The sequence below is a fragment of the Geotrypetes seraphini genome, chromosome 5, assembly GCF_902459505.1.
Source record: "Geotrypetes seraphini chromosome 5, aGeoSer1.1, whole genome shotgun sequence".
Lineage (NCBI taxonomy): Eukaryota > Metazoa > Chordata > Amphibia > Gymnophiona > Dermophiidae > Geotrypetes > Geotrypetes seraphini.
This window is the reverse complement of record NC_047088.1, coordinates 48113424-48128989: the sequence shown is the minus strand read 5'-3', so window position 1 is coordinate 48128989 and position 15566 is coordinate 48113424. Positions and strand designations below refer to the sequence as shown.

The window sequence follows — 15566 nt, the reverse complement described above, 5'->3', positions numbered from 1 at the left end:
TTCTAATCAGCTAATAAAAAGGATAACTTACTATCTCCCACCCCCCCTTTTACTAAACCATGATAGCGGTTATTAGGACAGGGAGCCGCGCTGAATGCTCTGCGTTGCTCCCGATGCTCATAGGAACTTAGTCCAGCGATTTTTTACTTTTTTCATTCCATCAGATAAATACAGAATGAAAAAAGTGGATAATCGCTGGATTAGCCCCCTCTTCTATTAAACTGCGCTAGCAGTTTTTAGCGCAGAGAGCAGTTTAATAGAAGAAGCCCTGAATCTATAGCCCTCGATGGAGACTGCCCCAACTTTGTTGGTTGGGCTGAAACTTTCCAGCGGCCCCTCTTACTGCACAGTATACAAATATTTCAGGGCCCTATTAGTATAATTGATGTTACCACAGTGCTTGTCAGTCCATCAGTGTTGGGTTTTTATCAGTTCCATGCTAGCAGTTTTATTTATCATCTTGTTCAGATGATAGTAAGACAACCACTTCCTTGACTGACACAAATGCTTTCATGACATTAATATTATCAAAAGCTTACCATAAATCCAGCAAATTCCTGCAACCTCCAGTATTGCTGCAATCAGTATCGCCCATCCACCACAATAATAATCGATCAGATTGACCCAGAATATTCCTGCCTTTAGAAGAAATACTAGTTAGATTCAATATATTATCAAGTTTATTTCTAACATCTTATTCCTATGAGAGTTGGTTGAAAGTGTAGAGGTTCTGATCTTTATTAATCATAACTGAGTACAAAGGGATTCTGATTAGCTTACATTATTGCCATGTTAGCTCACTGTAATATGTAGAAGTAAAAGTCTACAAACAAGACATAGATGATATGTATTATTGATAGTGTGGGGATAGCATGGTCTTGTGGCACTATAGGATCCCTGTATACAAATCCCACCACATTCTGCACAGCACATGTGTCAAACACAAGGCCTGTGGGCCGAATCCAGCCCACCTGGCCGTTTTATGTGGCCTACAGCAGTGCTCCCGGAACTTGCCCTTCTCACGGCCCAGCATGTCTTCCTTCCTACACTGGTCCGATGTCGCCACCATGCTGAAAAATCTGTCGGCCTTGGCAGTGATTCAGCAACATTATCCACGGCTCCCCTTCCTGCTTTCCGATGTTTCTCCCTTCTTGTTTTTGGAGGGTAATTCTGAATTTTTGCTAGGCTGGGCAGATCACTGTTTCGAGAATGGGCCATCAGTGTCTGCAAGTTGATGGCACACTTAATGTCTGTTGTCACGGGTGGGTTTCCTTCATTCTTTCAAGTACAGGAGAAGTGGCAGTTGTCCTCCAAACATAGATTACCCTATCTCCAGGTTCGCCATTACTGGAGCGTTGTGGGAAGACATAACCCCGATGCCTGGACAAGTGGGAGACTGGACGGGGTTTTTGCTAGAAAACCAACCTCTTTAAATTCTCTATCTTTTGGGTATAGGCTTCTTAAGAAAGAGGCTATACCTTCCCACCTTTTAAAACTTAGGGAGCAGTGGCAGGAAGACGTGGGTCAAAACATCACAGAGAATCAGTTCCGGGAGGTTTTTGCCACTCTTTATGAGTTTGTGAAATCAGCAAACCTCCAAGAAACACAGTTTAAAATCTTACATAGGTATTATATAACCAGGAGTAGAGGAGCCCAGATGGGCCTCTGGGACCATGATGAATGCACAAAATGTAAATGCTTGCCAGGCACCTATAGACACTCCTTTCTGGAGTGCCATACATTGAAGATCTGGCAGGGGACATTGCAGTTTCTGAAGGCTGTTATAGGGTGTCCAGTGAGTTGGGAATATGGGGTGTTATTCTTGGGACTGCAGAGACCTTTGATGACACAGAGATTTCCAGTCTCACAGAGATGTTTTCTTCTTATTAAAAAACTGATTTTGAAATATTGGATATCTTAGGAACCGCCACCTCTTCAACAGTGGGTAGCCAGTATGCAGACCTTAGCAGAGTTTGAAATTCGGACCTACCATGCCTCTTTACACCCTGATAAGAGGGGTTATTTGGCGCTATGGAATCGGTTTCTTGATCTGCAAAGCTTGGGCTGAAGATGAGTGATAGTGTGGCCCTGTGGTACCATGAATAAGGAGTCCTTAGGTTTGGGGGGGGGGAGAGGGGGGACATGAGCAATATAGGGAGGGCAGCAGTTGATATGGGGGGACAAGGAATAAGTGAGTGAGTGTCTGTAGTGAGTGGATGGTGGTTATGCTCGTGAGGGATAGGGGTTGGCAATCCTGAAAATAAGGGCATGTGGGTAAAACGCATTTATTAGTGTTGGTGTACCCTGTATATGTTTGCTTATGTTAACTGTTTCGAGGGGTAGTTCTTTGTAGAAGTAGAATTGGCGATGGTTCTTGCGTAATGCTATTTTGATACTTAAGATTGCGGGAAATGTATAATAAAGTTTCAGGTTTAATTAAAATTTGATATACTGTTCTCAAGAGGACCTTTCTGGGTGGTTTATAATAAAGTATCAAAAATTAATGGAATATTTAAAAAATTGAAAGAGAAAAACATTTTCTAGTTTATCATAGAAAGAAAAAAATATCCATTATCAGAAAAGACAGTTAAGAAGAGGAAAAACAAATGTGCAATGCATAACAGACCCTCCACCACAATCCCTGTTAGCAGCTGTAAAGATCTCATGTTTTATGCTTTTTGCAACCTAGGTGTTATATCTGAAACTAATACATTTTGAATAAAATATTCACATGAATCACAAAATAAAGTAGCATAGCGACAACAAGGCTCATACTTTTGTATGACCCACATATAAGCGTATTCTCAATGGACTTTGGGTAGAGATGCAAACTAACCCCCTCCTTTACTAACTCGTAACGCGAGGTTTTTTTGCCGTGGCAGAGGCGGTAACTGCTCCGATGCTCATAGGAATTCTACGCGTTAGTAAAAGAGGGGGTAAATGTGTTCTTTCTAAAATAGATGTGGCCAATTAGAATGCACATGCAGATGTTTACTCCAGCTTGAGAGCTGGTCTGAATGTCTGTGGTTTCAGTTTTGCAATTTCCGCAGGTTTGCCCCTAGTATTTTATAAAGATATACAGGTGCCTAGGTCCCATGTCCAAATCCTGACTTTATAAAGACAGCAATGCATCCTTATAGCAAGAGGGTGTCATTTGGGCGTATTTTGGGTGGGACTATGGAGGGGCCGGACTATGTACATTCAACTCCAGCGCCATAACATCTATTACTGATTCAATTTAACAGGGAATTCCCTCCATTCAAGTGACATGGGTTACTACCATCTCTCTGGAGAGCTCTATGCACGGTTTTGTAACTGATTCAAATTACATCCTGGTAATCTCAATGCCAGTAAATAGCACTTGCCTGAGTGACACAAACGAGACCAAGAAGAAATAAGAATATGCAGCAACCAACAGTGATAGGGAGTCTCATTTTTTTCATTGCGTTTGGAAAAGCATCCTGTATGGCTGTTGTAATTGTTTCTGTAAAGAAGAAATATATTTATACACAGTAATGAGAGTTTATGGTGGCAGGAAAATTCTAGTTGGCTCATCCTATCTGTCCAGACTGCATTATTCTGGTCCATACTGCTTCAAATACCATTTCTTATTAAAGTCCCTTTATATCATCTACAAATTCTCGGGACGTTATGCAAGTTACAAGGATTCTCACAACCGATATCTTATTTCTCAGAGTTTATCTTTCTGACTGGCGTATGAATTCATTGGCATGCACTTTGTTAGCCCTTTAAGCTGCACAAAGAAATGGGCTTAGCACATTCCTATGAGAACTTTTCCTGCACGCTAAGCCCATTTCTAGTGCAGCAATCAGAAAGAGATTTTTCTTATTTATTTTCTTTAATGACCATGGCATCAGCTCATGGTCATTTAAAAAGATTACCAAGAAAGCACTTACCACCTTCTATATAAGAGGTGCTATGAGTTTCTATGGTATGGATGCGATAACCAGTTAGCACGCCGGTGACATCAGCTTGCTAGCTGGTTAGCTCATCCATGCCCATTCTCTGTCCCTGATATGCCCCTTCCGAAAAATAAATACCATTTCCCCCGATATACTGCCAGCGGCAGTCATTGTTTTTTTAAACATTGATTTAACTCCCAATATTCAGTGCCAGGCCATGTCCAGGCACCAACACTGAATTTTGGGGACTATGTCTGGGCAGCTTGGCCATCTGAAGCATATGTAGGCTCAACCAATATTCAGATAGGCCTGCATATGGGTTATGGGGGGACCCTGCTGAATATTGGACCAGGCCCACATAAGTTTTTTGTCATCTTTTTAAAATTTTTAAACACTCTGTGACCCTCCCCTTGAATGCCTGCTCTTTTCACCTCCCCTCTGCTTACGTCAAAGTTCCCCCTCCCAACCTACTCACCTCATCTCATGTGCAGTTAGGCCCCCCAGGCCTACCTACATACCTGGTAATTCAGCAGGGGGGTCTTTGGGGACAGGAGCCCAGCCCCCTTGTGCCTGCCTCCTTGTGGCAACTAAGCAAAATGGCTGCCGCAACCTCTGGTGGCAGTTCATCGTACTTTGCTTAAATAATTCTGAATATTGGGCCCCATATTCAAAAGACACATCTAAGTCCGTTTTGAGCCTAAGTCGCTAGTCACCCAAAGTCGGCAGTGTTTAAAGTCTATTCTCGAAAAATACGTCCAAAATATATATATATATATATATATATATATATATATATATATATATATATATATATATATATATATATATATATATATATATGTATATATATATATATATATATATTTTTTTTTTAATTCTTTATTCATTTTCAAAATTACATTAAGTGTATATGTATATTCAATCACATTAACAATAAATATATCACTTATATTCTATCATTTGTATATTACATAAATTCTTATCCCTCCCCCTTCCCATCCCTCCCTACCCTAAATTCCATAATCATATAAATACATATTAATAAAATATCCCCCCCACCCAATTGAACTGATACATTTAAGGGAATGAATGTCTGAAACAAGCTGAAAAATCCTGACAATCAGGAAGTTCAAAATATTTGAAAATAAGCTAAAATATTTTTTTCCCATGTACAGTATATCCCAGCATTATGCAATACATAATTTAGGGGCCCTTTTACTAAAGTTCAGTGTGTCCTAACAAAATTATTATGCAAAAATTGATAAGAAACCCATTTTATACAGTATCTATAGCCTTCATTGCATTTAGTACACAGTAAAATTTAATAAAAGGGTCTCTTAGGGCCTATTCTATCAAACTGAGCTAGCAGTTTTTAGCGCAGAGAGCCACGCTGAATGGCCCATGTTGCTCCCGATGCTCATAGGAACTCACCGCGTTACTAACTGCTAGCGCAGTTTGATAGAAGAGGCACTTAGGGTTTTTTTGTGACTGATAGTTTTATTGAGAAACATTATGCAACTTACCTATCAGCGCAAACTGTGAATCCAAACCCAAAGTCACAAGCATAAAGAAAAACAGAATAGACCAAAGAGGAGAAACCGGCAACTTTGTCAAGGCTTCCGGGTAGGCCATAAATGCCAAAGCAAATCCTAAATGAATAAATTGATAGTTTTAAATAATTGAAATGACAATAAAAATGAGAACCTCCATATTGAGTCTGTGGTGGTCAGCAGGCTCAATCTGACCCAGACTTTCAATGCTGGGCCTAATCCAGGGATGGCATTACAATGGCCTTATATCTGAGTCATAGGCCGCTGCCAAAAGTTATCTAGGTCCCAGCTAATATTGAGATTGATACCCGGATAACTGACTAGATAATTTGGACTGCATTCTTGTAATTGTAAATTTATCAGGGAATTTGACTGATTAATAGGCTAAAAATCACGCCTAACTGGGTAAACTCTGGTTCTAACCTGACTGTTCCCAAACTGCCCTATCATTGACCAGATAGAGCCACAGTAGACAGAGCACATATTCAGTGGCACTGGCCAGTTAATTGCTGCTGAATTTGTGCTCTGGGGTTGGCCTGCAGGTTTTAATCACACAAGAACCTTCCTACTTAATTATATCTTTGTTGAATATCTACTCCTTTGTTTGGCAATGCTTGCCATTACAACAACAATCAACAACAATTTATTATTTCCATAGTGCTAACAGGTGCATACAGCGCTGTACATTGTACATGCAAGAGATGGTTCCTGCTTAGAAGAGCTTAAAATCTAATTATGACAGACATACAAAGGGGGCTAGAAGGTGATAGGGGACTATTAAGGGAATGACAGACAGATATGTTAGTTGGGTCAGTGTTTAGATTTGATTCATGATTGGAGGAATATCAATATAATATTGCTTTGTCCCATTTATTCTCTTTTCTAGGAAATGGTATTATAGACTTTGGCCAGTGAATCTGTTAATTTCTGGTGTTTGCTGGGAGCCACCTTTTATGGCAGAAATTAACCATAGTGTCAGCATCCTCCAACTGCATTGCTGTCAGTGTGTGTGTGTGTGGGGAGGTGCTTCAATAATGTGTTTTCAGTTGCTAGAAACAGGCAGATTCCCCGGAGTCCTGCAGAACTTGCCTGTCCCTATAGAAAATGTAATAGTAAAACAGCACCCCCCACTGGCAGGACTTAATGTGGATGACACCCGCTCAGCTAAAAGGGAAGAGTGGTCCGCATACTAAGGTATCTACTTTTCTATAAATATTTTTTTTCAAATTAGTGTTGGCCTTAGGCTTATCAGGGATAGTCCAGAAAGGGGCAGGCCCGCCTCATTTTGACAAGGTGGGCCTGCTGGCCAGACGATAGCAAGACCCATCTGGATGGCCAACGATTAAAGGTTAGTGGGGGTGGGAGGTTAAGGGGGTATGCAGGTGGGGCATCCTCCGGCAGGAGAAGTTGGGCGCCCTCCTACCGGCAATCGTGCGGGTGGGCACCCTCCTGCCAGCGATTGGGGGTGTCGGGGGCATCCTCCGGCAGGAAGGGTTGGGCACCCTCCTGCCGGTGATCGTCGGGAAGGGGGGCAGGCGGCTGCTTTACTTATCGTGGCAGGAAGATCCCTTGCCACGATAAGTATAGTGGCTGCATCTACTTACAATATAGGCCAGCATTTTGCTGGCCTACATTGTAAGCATCTCCCGCTCTACTAGGGAGATGCGTAGGGCCGCCTAGGTTCGCGTAAAGCTACCACCTAGCCTTAGGCGAGCTTAGGCAGTCTTGCGGGCCTCCCTAGGCTCCCGGAGGTGCCTTCAATATAGGCGGCTTGCCTGGGGAGTATTTTAAAAAACAAAAAAACTAAAACATGCGTCCCGATTGGCTGATTAGACAGCTGTAGGACACCTACAGCTGCCTAAAATCGGGACGCACTTTGCAGAATCCAGGCCTTAGTGTATACTAAATCGGTTAGCTTGCCTTAATAAAAGGACCTCATAAAGCACTAGACATCTGATGAGATGGGTGTGTAAAACTCTGAGATAATGAAGTTTTGAATATCCGAATGGCATTGCTGAGGTCTGCTTAATAGTTCAATTGACAATAACTTGAGAAGAACAATTGGAAAATATAGTATATTATATTAAGAATAATGACCATAAAAATCTTTTTGTTATTTCCTATATTTATTATTAAACTCACCTTCATTTACAACTTGTGGAACGGGTCTGTTTGTTAAGAAAGCCATGTGTCCCATGATTGAAAAGATAGCGAAGCCAGCGAATAAACTGGTAAGGCAGTTTACCACACACACCACGATAGCATCCAAATAGCAGTTATTGTGAAATTTATTGTAGGAGGACAGAGCCACTATGCCACCCCATGCCGTTGAAAGAGAATAGAAGAGCTGGGTAGCAGCATCTTTCCAAGCCTATAACGGGAACAAATTGACATCAGCTGTGCAATTTTAACTGAAACTGTAGTAGCCGATGACTTCAATATGATCACGAGAGGGACAATTTCCACAGTAACTTCTGCAAGTAAAACATGATGGCCACACGAGGGCATAAAATGGTGACTTATGTGATCAAATTGCTTATGAAATTATCTTTCATATAACCAATAGCAATATACTAGGAGGGATCAGCAGACTCAGGGAATGACCACAGAACTATAAAGCCTCTTATTTAAATCATGTGTTCAAATCCCGCCTAAGGAGGCCTGCGTGAAATGAAAAATTCAAGGACCATGACAGAAACATTCATGATGTAGCTCCTAGTAGATTTCTGTGAAATCTGCTGAGGACCTCTGACAAGAATATGATGTGAGAGAGTAACATATGGTACGCTAAACTGATCTTATTAGTTTATTTCAGGAATGGTATATAAAAACCAGGGGGTCATTATTCAGCCAGTAGCAGTTCAGTGTGTTTTGATCATCACTGGCATTCTTCCTAGATATTCAATGCTTGGACATTGTTATTCGAGTATAAATAGCTGGATAAAACATATTCAATTAAGTATGATATTCAGCACTAACCAGATAAGTTAAACTGGTAAAAGTATGAATGTGTTTTATGTGGTCCTATGTACCTGGTTAAGTGCTAAATATCAACACAACTGGATAAGTGTTGACTGTACCTCCAGCCTGCCCACAAAATAGCTGGTTTTGACTTAGGAGTTAACTGGATATATACAGTGGCAAAGTAATGGGGGGCAGACCACCCCTAGTAGCACCTCTCCTCCTCTCTATCCCCCTGCATACCTCTTTAATCCCCCCTTTTACAACACCATAGTGCAGTTTTTAGCGCTGGCCATGGTGGTAACAGCTCCAACGCTCCTAGAATTCCTATGAGCATCGGAGCTGTTACCACCGTGCAGGAGCTAAAAACCATGCTACAGTTTTGTATAAGGAGGGGGGGGGGGATGTTCACCAGCATGAGCTGTATCTTCCACTTGCTGCTTGCATTGGCCTCGGCTCCCTCCTGATGTCACTTCCTGTTCACAGGACCAGGACGTGATGTCACAAGGGAGATGAGGCCGGTGCGGACAGCGGGTGGCAGATGCTGCTTGTGCCGGTGAACATTTCAAGGGATACACTGAGAGGTGCTCAGGCAGCAGGGAAGATTGGGCAGAGGGGGTGCATGGCACACCTATGCTGGGCACCACTGCCCTATGCGTCAACCTCCCTCATTATGGCACTGGATATATATTTGATTAAGTGCCATTGAATATACCTGGTTAGCCCTTAACAAGCTATTTAAACAGCTAGGAGCCTCTTCTGGCCATTTCAGTCATTTTGAATACTGACCCCCCCCCCCCCAGAATGTAAAAGAAACTAGGAATTACATTTCAGGTATGTAGCACTTATAGGTAACAATGCAATGTTTTCCATCTCTAAATCCAATGGGACGGCGCAGAGCGAGCCTGGTCTTCAAAACCCACTTTAATAGCAACCAATAGTGAAAAACATACATAAAACAGTCTTGTCAATCATAAAATCATTATTTACTCCTAAGTCTACCATCCCTCAACCTCAATTTATGTCCTCTAGTTTTACCAGTTTGCATTCTCTGGAAAAAGATTTGGTCCTATATATTTTGGACCTTTCAAATATTGAGAAAGACATGGGGGAAGTCACTGCTTGCCCTGTATTGGTAGCATGGAATATTGCTACACCTTGGGTTTTGGCCAGATACTAGTGACCTGGATTGGCCACCGTGAGAACAGGCTACTGGGATTGATGGACCATTGGTCTGACCCAGTAAGGCTATTCTTATGTTCTTAAATGTCTGCATCATATCACCCCTGTCCCTCCTCTCAGCTGGAGTATACATGTTGAAATCATCTATTTTCCTCTCAGACTTCTTTTGGCACAGACCCAAAGGCATAGCTTGATAACAATTATTTATATATATATATCTTGAACATCTTATATAAATCATGATAACAATAATAAATTAGTTGTCTCAAAAATGAATATAGTACCATAAATGTGACTAAGGGGCATGTGCACTAAAGTACAGTGAATTTTTACATTTACCATGCATTAGTTGTAAAAATTAATGCATGGTAACTTCAAAGATTCTGTGACAACTTTGGGGGGTACATCTGCCCATGGAGTTGCTGCAGAGGGCATGTTTTTTTTTAACCATACAGTAGGTATATTGCTCATAAAGTGGGTATGTCCTTGTTATTGGCAATATATTTGTGTGGCCCTCACCCCCAAAAGCATTAGGACAATGCCCCTACACTGCCTACCCCAACAGCTCTCATTATCTTCAATAAAATCCCTTTACCCTAGACATCTCACCTGGCTCTTACCAGAGGTTCCCTAGTGGCTAATGGGGAAGCATGAATGATCCCCAAACATTTCTGCCTCATTGGTGCCTGGGTACAAAATGGAATCCCTGCTCTTAATGATAGACATCAGTGGAGCCATTTAGTACTGAGCACTGATTGAGCAGAGGGGTGCTTGGGAATCACTCCTGCCTCCTATTAGCCATAAGGGAACCCCTGGTAAAAGTCAGGGGGCTGTGAGGAGGGTGAGGTTTTTTATTGAAGATGGTAGGATATTTTGGGTAGCATAGGAGAAAACTTTTGGGTGTGCTAAACTCAATGGAAACTACCTTTCCCTGGAGTTTGTTCAATATTGGGGACACTCACGCACCCACAGAGCTGGGTCTCATGTTGGGTAGAGAATATCTGAAGCAGCAATTCATAGGGATTGAGTTTTTTAGTTGCTACAGGCGCATTAACCCCCTCTTTTACAAAGGTGCACGTTAGAGGTCTACACGGGAATGGGGATTGCGGGAATCCCGCGGGTTCCGCGGGAATCCCCCCCTAACCCACGGGACTCCCACGGGGACCCCCCTCTGGCCCACGGGACTCCCACGGGAACCCCCCTCTAGCCAATGGGACTCCCACGGGGATGGAAGGCTTTGGAAGCAGGGTTCGTCCATATAATATAATGGACACGTCAGCCTTAGTAAAAGAGGGGGGTTTATAAGTTAATTACCTGAACAGAAAACAAAAAAAGGGTTCCACCAAAGAGATTCCACAAGGAAAACAGCAAAAGAAACTGTGGAATTGATGATCCTGTCAGAAGTAATTGCTGCTTTTTATGGGGATGAGCGGGATTGGAGGTAATTCCTTGCGGGAACGGGTGGGGATGGAGAGGATCCTGGCGGGGACGGGTGGGGACGTAGAGGGTCCTGGCGGGGATGGGTGGGGATGGAGAGGATCCTGGCGGGGACGGGTGGGGACGTAGAGGGTCCTGGCGGGGATGGGTGGGGATGGAGAGGATCCTGGCGGGGACGGGTGGGGATGGAGAGGATCCTGGCGGGGACGGGTGGGGACGTAGAGGGTCCTGGCGGGGATGGGTGGGGATGGAGAGGATCCTGGCGGGGACGGGCGGGGACGGAGAGGATCCTGGCGGGGACGGAGAGGATCCTGGCGGGGATGGGTGGGGACGGAGAGGATCCTGGCGGGGACGGGTGGGGACGTAGAGGGTCCTGGCGGGGATGGGTGGGGATGGAGAGGATCCTGGCGGGGACGGGTGGGGACGTAGAGGGTCCTGGCGGGGATGGGTGGGGATGGAGAGGATCCTGGCGGGGACGGGTGGGGATGGAGAGGATCCTGGCGGGGACGGGTGGGGACGTAGAGGGTCCTGGCGGGGATGGGTGGGGATGGAGAGGATCCTGGCGGGGACGGAGAGGATCCTGGCGGGGACGGGTAGGGATGGAGAGGATCCTGGCGGGGACGGGCGGGGATGGGTGGGATTTCTGTCCCCGCGCAACTCTCTAGTGCACGTGCTAAGCATGCACTAAACACTAATGCGTGCATGTTATCCTATGGACGCGTTAGCGGTTAGTGCACATGTTGATTTAGCACAAGCTAAATCCACGCTAATATGCTAAGCTTGCCTTTGTAAAAGAGGGCCTAAATGTATTGCCAATATCATGGATGTATTTGCTCCCTCAGGTTGCCATCCTTACCCATAACCCATCCATTCTCCACCCTTTCCTACCTCCTTTCTTGGTAATTCTTAGGCTTTGTCATAGCTTTGTGGTGAAAGTTATCGTGTGGTAATTTATTTGATCACTGCATACTGCACTTTATTAAACAGGCCCCTAAATTCAATGCAGAGTTCCACAATAAGCCTACTTTTAATTACATTGAAGGTAGATTTTTCTAGGGACATATTCAGGTCAGGACATGAAAATAAGTGAAAAGTCCAGGGATACAAACACACATTGACATTGACCTAATGAGATCAATATGCAGCTGCTCCCTTAAGATATTGCAAAATAAATTAATGCATCCTTTCTTTATACATATGGTTTGTTAATGTTATTAAAAACTCACCTCGGCACTCTTCAGTTTTGACATATCAGATTGCGTTCCAATAAAGTAATCAATGCCATCCCGAGCACCTTCCAGAGTTGCGCCTCGGATTAGAAGAATAATCAGGACAACATATGGGAAAACAGCTGTAAAATACACCACCTGCCAACAGCCATGGGGATATGTGAATTAGCCAAGTAGCGATGCTTCAACATTTTTGTTATGCTTTGCAGAGACGATTTTACAGAACAAGAGCACTCCCTCACCAGGCAACTTTGACAATATGTTCTGTAGCCTGCTCAGCCAGGAGGGTGGGGCTCAGCAGGTAGGAGTTAAAACGTCAGAGCAGGAAAAGAACAGGGAGGCCTCAAGGAAGAAATCCTCCAAACTGATTATAGTACCAGGAAAGGAAGTACTAAGAAGAGAGACACAGCCTCAAGCTTAGGTCTCTACAGTCTATAGCAGGGGTCTCAAAGTCCCTCCTTGAGGGCCGCAATCCAGTCGGGTTTTCCCCAATGAATATGATTGAGATCTATGTTCATGCACTGCTTTCAATGCATGTTCATTGGGGAAATCCTGAAAACCCAACTGGATTGTGGCCCTCAAGGAGGGACTTTGAGATCTCTGGTCTATAGGTAATTAAAAAAAAAAAAAAACTAACGATGTAGGAAATGCCTTTATATGTGAGAACTCTGGTGCTGAATATCCAAGTGGGAACCAGATCTGGACCTGTTTGTGAGTGGTTTGGCATTGTACATTATGTTTGGGCCTGGCCAGAAGACAGCCCTTAAAAGATCAGTCACTGAAAGTTGGAATGAGACTTCAATGGCACAGTATTCAGTCTGAGAAGCAACAGGCTTCTTAACCTATTTGAATATAGTAATAAAATGTTTTGTTCTACCTGTAAATCTCTGTACAGCTGTATGTTTGTTGAGGTTCCAAAATCTGGCTACCACCCATGCTACCTCAGGCCTGGTTCATTAAAGTCTTGTCCAACAGGCAGAGAAAAGAGCATAAAACCACTTAGTGATCTAGCCATTAGGTGGTTCAATAATTTGTTAGGATTATATCTTTGGCTCATGTTTTCTCATACTAAAAAAGGTTTGGACAATTTCCTACCATTAGCCATTGCTAAGATGGACTTCAAAATCCACAGCTTATTTCTAGGATAAGCCGTGTAAAATCTGTTCCACTCTTTTGGGATCTTGCCTGGTACGTCTGGTCTGGATTGACCATTCTTGGAAACAGGATATCCCTGTCTATCCCACAGCAATGCCTCTAGAAACATGAGAGCAGATAAAGGCCAAATGGCCCATCCGCTGCATCCACTATCTCCTCCTCTCCCTAAGAGATCCCATGTGCCTGTCTTACGCTTTCTTGAATTCAGACACAGTCTTTGACACCAACATCTCTATAGGGAGACTATTCCATGCATCTACCACCCATCACCTCTTAACTTCATCCCATGCCCTCTCACTCTGGAGTTTCCTGTCAAGTGAAATAGACTTACTTTTCCTGAAGATTTTATTCCTTTAAATAAGGATGCTCCAACCAATATCCATGCCAAGAGGAGGCAAAGTGCTAAATGCCACACAACCACACCAGTCTCATCTAAGCCACCAGATCGATGGAGTGCCACATTTCTAGAAATAATATGATTCAAGTTTATTAACCATTTGACATACCACCTTGGAGAGACCCATCAAAGCAGTTCACAATAATCAAAACAATAGATCTAAAGAAAAGAACTACAATAAAGACCATAAAGAAGAGAGCAGAAAGCAAGGAGGATGCTAAGGGTCTGGGGAAACAGGGAAAAGGGTATCGAAAAGTTGAGAGACCAACACTGTCACATTTACAAATATGGTTACTTACTGTAGTATGAAATAGCTTCCATTGCTTTAAAACATATGAACAGTTACAGTATAGGAACATAATTCTACAAACAATTCTAACTGAATCTTTCACAAGAGATTTTACATTTATGTTAAAGAAACTGTATGTTCTCATGTAAGGAAAAGACCTTAATTAGTAGTGTAATAGAGGTGGATGTTTATTCTGGTCAGAATTAAGAAGGATATATTCACAACCACTTTAGAAAGTAGGAAACCTACCTCTATCAATACCCAATGACAATCCCAATGGCTGATCTTATAGTGCACACAAACCAGGTTCCAGAGAGATTTGAGGTCTTCTTTTGCAACAAGTTGGACAGATTAAAATATGTACCTTAGTTTCATATAAATATCCCACAGCCATGTTTCAACTTGTTTAACAGCTTTCTTACCCCTTGGGGTCCTGCATGAGTAAAGGGCTGGAAACCTTTGAGTACAACTTTATAATACAATAGGCGGCTACCTAGGTGGATCATATGTCCAACTGATGTATATTTTTATTGAAAACTGCCCCTGAGGCATGCATTGATTGCCAAAACATGTTGAGCTAATGTACTAACTTTTTGGGAACTTTGGACTTAATTCCTCAGGTTATAACGTTGTTTGTAGATTTTTAATAAATTACTACTGGCTTTTCATTGCTGCTCTGTGTTCTTACCAAAACTATAGATAGCCTACACTTCTCCCTCTGCATTCACAGTTTCAGCACTCGCGGTTTCGCTAATTTGCAATTTTTATCTTGCTGGCTCCTTCCCCCAAATGGCTTGGAAGAATAGCTGAGCTAATAAACTAACGCTTGGAATATGAAGTGAGAAGCAGAGGAAAAACATGCCTTCGGTCCCATAAATAACCCAAATGCTGTTCCGGCCTTTCCTCCTCCAGCTCATCATTTTATGTGCCAAATAAATACCACCCCCCAAAATAACACAACCTCCCCCTCAAAACCACTCCCTATCCAGGAGATCTCGGCTCCGCCCACAGTTCCCCCAGAGTCCACCACCACATCCCGATTCCCGAACTGGTTTGGCAGCCGCGGTGCAGCACATGGTGTTGATGTCGCGCGCTCATATCCCCTATCCCAGGCCGGCGGCGATGGCCGAGGTCATCTGAGAGTGAGAGACAAGCAGTGCTGGAATGTGGGTGGGGAGTTGTGGAGGAGGAGGAGGAGGAGGAGCGAGGCCCTGGCTGTTCCTCACACCCTAAGCCGCTTCTCTGGAAAGCGGTGGTTAGCTTGGAGGTCCAGGGACCCATTAGGGATTGGGGTTTGGCATCGACGGGAAGAGTTGACTCCGGCATCTAGAGGTAGAGATTGGCATTTGTAGGTCATGCTTGTAGTGCTGACATTTTTTTTATTCACGATTTTATTGTATTCCCGAGGGTTTTAACAAAAAGCCTACGAATAACATCTAAAAA

General features: G+C 43.3%; 1 protein-coding gene across 3 annotated transcripts in view; it reads right to left on the bottom strand.

The window, feature by feature from the left end:
- The window catches only part of LOC117361374 (sodium- and chloride-dependent neutral and basic amino acid transporter B(0+)-like), a 284301-nt gene that overhangs the window by 14581 nt on the left and 254154 nt on the right, over positions 1-15566 (bottom strand). For all 3 annotated transcript variants that reach the window (XM_033946600.1, XM_033946601.1, XM_033946603.1), the window contains 6 exons: positions 13769-13901; positions 12280-12420; positions 7616-7844; positions 5447-5572; positions 3366-3484; positions 540-639 (listed from right to left, as the gene is read on the bottom strand). In XM_033946600.1, coding sequence (XP_033802491.1) covers positions 540-639; positions 3366-3484; positions 5447-5572; positions 7616-7844; positions 12280-12420; positions 13769-13901 — 848 coding nt within the window. The remainder of the gene's footprint in view (positions 1-539; positions 640-3365; positions 3485-5446; positions 5573-7615; positions 7845-12279; positions 12421-13768; positions 13902-15566) is intronic.